The 5,449-nt window shown below is 41.4% G+C and overlaps 1 protein-coding gene across 1 annotated transcript in view; it reads right to left on the bottom strand.

Annotated features, from left to right (window-relative positions):
• Positions 1-4,739, bottom strand: part of washc4 (WASH complex subunit 4) — a gene marked incomplete at its 5' end in the record, with an annotated part of 13,310 nt that extends 8,571 nt beyond the window's left edge. Inside the window, 11 exons of the mRNA XM_015034060.1 lie at positions 175-291; positions 1,120-1,225; positions 2,357-2,436; positions 2,551-2,697; positions 2,808-2,915; positions 3,021-3,146; positions 3,689-3,815; positions 3,896-4,056; positions 4,149-4,276; positions 4,375-4,498; positions 4,590-4,739. Coding sequence (XP_014889546.1) covers positions 175-291; positions 1,120-1,225; positions 2,357-2,436; positions 2,551-2,697; positions 2,808-2,915; positions 3,021-3,146; positions 3,689-3,815; positions 3,896-4,056; positions 4,149-4,276; positions 4,375-4,498; positions 4,590-4,739 — 1,374 coding nt within the window. The remainder of the gene's footprint in view (positions 1-174; positions 292-1,119; positions 1,226-2,356; positions 2,437-2,550; positions 2,698-2,807; positions 2,916-3,020; positions 3,147-3,688; positions 3,816-3,895; positions 4,057-4,148; positions 4,277-4,374; positions 4,499-4,589) is intronic.
• Positions 4,740-5,449: the final 710 nt, after the last annotated feature.

Here is a 5,449-nt window from a genome sequence, read left to right as displayed (position 1 = left end):
GCCTGAATGAGTCTGTTTTAGGTTAGCGGTTAACACAGACAGAATACAGATTTTAGCTGGATCCTCATTTGTTTCTCTGTTTTTACTCTGACCTAAAATACAAAGAACACAAGCTGAAAGCAGTTTACTTAAATTACGACATGTTTCCTCCTCATCCTCACTCACGCCGCTTACCTCGTTGAACACGCCCATGATCTCCTTGTCGAAGCACCCCAGCAGCTGGTCACATGACTCCAAGTGTTTAGCGTAGAGCATGCATGACACACTGTCTCTTAGCGCACTAAACATGTACTGGTCACACCAATAAAGAGAAAAGCAGAAGGGGAGTTAAAAGTCCTGCAGCTTTTGCCCATGTAATAGAAAATTTCCTCTTTAGCCTCATTTCATCTTTGATGGAACTGATGATACATTTATTTTCTGATTATATCTGCTGTGTTTTTGTAATTTCTGCAAGATGTGTTTTTTTTTTTTTTCCATTAAAGAAGTTTTCAGGCAATGTTTAGATGTTTCTGCAGCTGTGAGAGCAGAAGAGACCTGAAGGCATCTCGGGTAAAACGCTTGACCTGGAAATGGTCTTAAAGCACTGACGTGTGAAACGCACGAGTAACTGACAAAGAACAATTAGAAGTTTCTCCTGAAATCCTCATCGTTTCTCTTTCCTTCCATAAAACACATCCCGCCCAAGAGGTGGGGGACGGTTCATGAGGTGGGGGTCAGGATCGTCTCTGTGGTCCATCTGGCAATAGAGGTCAGATCAGACTCTGTGTGTGTCTTTTCCTTGCTGTGACTATATACTGATGTGATGTGTGTCGTTCAGGGCTCTTCTCCCGACTGCGTTCAGTGAGACGGGTCTTCAAACAGATTTCCCTTCGAATAAAGAAACTTAAAGACAAAGATCAATCTTTCTCTTATTATCGAAACAGCTTCTCATTCTTTGATAAATGAAATTTCCATGACACCCAAGATGAACAAAAGCGTTTACAGCGTCTGCAGCTGTTATCGTTTCTTTGATTGTCAAGAGTCTTAGCTTTCTAATCATATGCGTGTGTAATAAGAACGGGGTTTTAAACAAAGGTTTTTTTTTTTTTGTTTGTTTTTTTTTTTTAAGAATCTGCCTACATGCATCCGTGCTGCATCCACGGCGTTGTCATACACATCGTCCAGGTAGATGGGAAACACAGCCCTGTGCCAGTACAGGAAACTGCAGTCACACTGGAGCCTGACCCTGAAAGCGAAGGCAACCGTCAGAGAACAGTATCCTCATTTGACACATTCTGTAAATATCAAATAAAATTTATGAAAATGAGCTTTATTGATTAAAATAAGACACTGTTTCCTCATTTTCTGGGGAATAAAAAGCAACAGTCCATTCATCGAGAACTCTCAAGATCTTTTTTTTTTCTTTTTTTTTTACTTTTATGGTCAATGTTTGTTGGAGAAAACTTTTCAGTTGATCTCTGGAATAAGGCTGCTGAGACATCCTCTCTTTATACAGCTCTCGTCCTGTCACACACGCAGGTGTGAGTGAAAACGGTTGCGAAACATCAACATGTCAACCAATTCTGAGAACTTTCTGACAACCAAGTTCTTATTCCAAGAAGTTAAAAGGTGTGATGTACCTCATAACGTCAGAGATGTATCTATAAGTTATTAACTGCATATCCTGCAAGGGTGGGTGTCAATATTTCCCCTATGATCAGCGAATGTTCTAGCTTATTCTCCATTCATAAGTGCTAAAAAGCTGACCTTTAACTGACACATGTAAGTCTAAGCAGTACCCTGCTTTAACACTGAGGCGGCTGGGCCTTTTCCGGTTGAATCAGCTTCATGTACAGACACTTCTGCTTGTTAGTTTCTGCTGACAATTTGCTTATGAGACCATTTGTTCTTTGCACACAGGGCTGCTGTTGAATAAGTATGCATCAGGCTTCAAATAAAAGCTTGATTTTGTTGTTTCTTTAATATGCCACCAAAAGTAATGCTATTTGGATATAAGTATATGCATGAGCTTCACTAAGCTTAAGAAACTATGTGCACCCTTAAGGGGTAAGCTTGCTATAACTTTGTGCAAAAGTTGATCCCGTGACTTTAGGAGTCTCAGGGTAGCTTCCTATGTTAAAACTAAGCAAAATGAATGAAATGTTTTGGCACCCTGGTCAACTTTGATGCTTATGAGGTCAGGAACATCAGGGAGTGGTCATAAATGATTTTAATTCAACATGTTCATCATGTTTTATTGATGAAAAATAAAAACTATTTTTTTCCCCTCCCCCAACAAGGTTTTAAAAGTTTCTGCTGCTGCTGGAACTCTCCTCCCCCCCTCGATCCCAGGAACAACGCAGAAAGAACAGCTCACCTTTCACAAAGCTCACTGATCAAATCCAGCTTCTTCAGCACCACCTGCAGCGGAAGCAGCTCCTCATCTTTAAAGGTTTTCTAGGTAAAATAGTCAAAAAAGAAAAAAAATAGCCATTAGAGAATCAGCATTAAATGTGTGTGTATGCGTGTGTGTGTGTGTGTGTGTGCTATGACTAAGATCTTTCAACGTACCAGCTGCGTGCCGACACACAGAGCCAGAGACACAACCAGCCGTCGCTCCTTTGTGCTCGGACCACTCAGCGCGTTTTCTGCAAGCACTAAAGACGAAAGGACGTCCAGCCGCTGCTCGCTGTACTTCTTATCAGAGATCACCCTTTTCTTTTGGGGGCAGGAGAGTAACATAATAAAAAAAAAAAAAAATTAAAGAGCTGAGAAAAAAAAAAGTTGTATAACACAGTAATAACTAAATATGAAGTTTTTGTGCTTACTTTTGCATTGCTGATGGCATTGAGGGCCTGAGACTGGAGCTGCAGAGTGATGAGTGAAACAGAATCGGCTACGACCATCGACCTCCTGTGAAACGTGTGCTCCACGGCCTGCGAGGAGAGTCACATGGGGAAAAAACTGCCTTGTTTCATCCAGGAGACTTGGTGTAGCAAGACCTCGCTTTATTTTGACAACTGGAAAACCTGCAGACACACCTTGAGCAACTCAACCAATCGACAGAGAGCTTTAACGGACGTCTTGGTCATGGGCCGCTGCATCGACATGTACATGTTCATGGTGGTCTTGATGATGGTGCTGATGCTGTAAGCGTACAGGATGCCCTGTGGGAAAGAGACAGCACTTACACCGTCAAGTGATTTCAAATAACAACGGAGGCTTTCCGTCATTCTCAGCTGCATTCAGACTAAAAGATAGAGTTGTGTTTGGGATTTTTCAATGAACTTGTTTTGTTGAATAATTTCACGCTCTGCAGTTTTGAAACTGGAATGGAGCACATGTTTGTTGTTACTATTATTTTATTGCCAAATTATCACCAAATCTGGTGTAATAGATTTGTTTAAAAGTTTGTTAGTGGAACAAAGCAGAGAGGCAAACCCACGATGGATTGACTTGGTATTTTAAAAGCCTTCCTCTGCACCATTATGAGGCCCCCTGTCCTCCTTCTTTAACTCTTCATTTAAGTTTTCATATGCCATTATTAATTACATAAAAACTTAACCGGGTATTGACCATCTGCTGTCTGTAATTTCTATACACCACCACTAAAATATGGATCCAGATTGACAGTGATGGACCGATAGTTCAACTAACAATCAAAACAACTTCACGAAACGTGAAAAATCGAGCTCAGCCGAGAGCCTACCTGCACAAATACGTTGCATCTGCTGTTGAGGTCCTCGGCCAGTTTGTCACTTTTGTTCTCCTTGGACAGAACGGACTCCATCTTCATCATCCACGAAGTTACAAAAACGTAGTAAGACTGGACATCCCTGAAAGACATGGCACCTACGTGTCGGATTATATTCGTTGCAAGAGCATCTTATCGTGAGTGAATGTTTCTTGTGCCAACTTTGTTAGCGTTTGAGCCCTTTGCTGCAGGTAGGTGTCTCTCTGTGCTTTGATCGTCTGGAGATTCTTCTTGTCCATCAGCTTGGCAGCGGCCGGGACCTTAACGATGAGGAAGGCGTCGGGAAACCAGATGATATTTGCAATCAGAGTGACAGCAGGGACCTACGAGAGACAAAGAGATGGAGAAATGGGTGAAGAAAATACTTTAAAAACGATGAGGAGGTGTTATTCAATCGAACTAAGAACACGTCTACCTTTTTGCAGATGTCAAGCAATGCTTTGTAGAGTTTTTTGTCGACACTTCTGAAAATATGAAAGTGCAGTACAAAGAGACCGCAGACTGCAGCGTACTTATCCCTCTGGTCAATTTTTAGAGGTGCCCCCAAAAAAAAAAAAAAAAAAAAAAAAAGAAGATAAATAAAACTTTGCTCAAAATGAAACCAGGTGAGAGGACAGGATGATTTATCCTGAGACACAAACCGATTTTGGACTCCACACTGGTGAAGATGGAGCGAATGTTGAAGGCAAACTCCTCGGCAAAGGAACTGTTTTTGGAGACAGCGACCCCCTCGGCCGGGTCATCAAATCTCTGCTCCACGCAGGCCTGTTGTCGAACACTGGGAGGTTAACGTTGCTCAAAGCAACTCTGGATCATTAAGGCAATAAATCTGCTGGTAGGAAGGGAATAAAAGCACCTGCACTATCATGCCATCCAGCAGCTGCCCCTCCAGCTTCAACAGGAGCTTCTCAAATGGCTTCAGCTTTTCTTCAGGAATGGAAAATTTTCCAGGGTTGTGATGAACAGACTTTAGTAACCTACACACATGCACAAGATACGTTAAATACGTTCAATCAAGGTAAGGTGATTGCAGTATTTAGTAACTGTGCAGAATGTCCAAAAGCTCTAACTTACTTAAATAAGATTTGCATTTTTGATAACCTTCACAAACAGCTTTCAGTCATTTGTAAAAGTGAACTAAGGGAGTCAGTTATGGAAAATGACAGTAGTTTGTAGTTTATTACACATATTTTGACCATGAAAGTTTGGTAAGTTCTTAGGGGTAAAATTAACTACATGATGGGTATTTTTCTCGATCCTATATAAAAGAACCACAGACAACGTATATGGATTTTATGGCCAAGCTTTTGCAAAAGGAGAAAAACTCCGTCAACTGCTCCTCTGAGCTGTTCACAGAGCGTTCTGGTCTGCTTCAGCGTGAGCCCCTGTTTTATTGTCAAAGAAAACAGTCAAGGGAGCAGTCAAGAAAAACAACAGAGGTCATAAAACTTCTAACCTAAACATCTAGCAACCCAGTTCCAGGTGTGATATCTGATCTATGGTCCGAGCCCGGTTCAAATCTCGGTCAAACTGTTAACAAGACAAAATACGACTACAGACAGGCAGTTAGGAGGTATTCTGGTTGATAAGAATTTAAGGTCTGAGAAACACAGAGTTAAGTGTTTCACATGAAGATGAACAGACGGTCCTGACCTCCAGGTCAGTTCATGCACACATAAGGAAGAGAACACTTTAAACAGACTGAATGTGAACTAA

Source organism: Poecilia latipinna, unplaced genomic scaffold (assembly GCF_001443285.1).
Source record: "Poecilia latipinna isolate Pla-1442-1.1 unplaced genomic scaffold, P_latipinna-1.0 Scaffold287, whole genome shotgun sequence".
Taxonomy (NCBI): Eukaryota; Metazoa; Chordata; class Actinopteri; order Cyprinodontiformes; family Poeciliidae; genus Poecilia; species Poecilia latipinna.
This window is presented reverse-complemented; position numbering and strand designations above follow the sequence as displayed.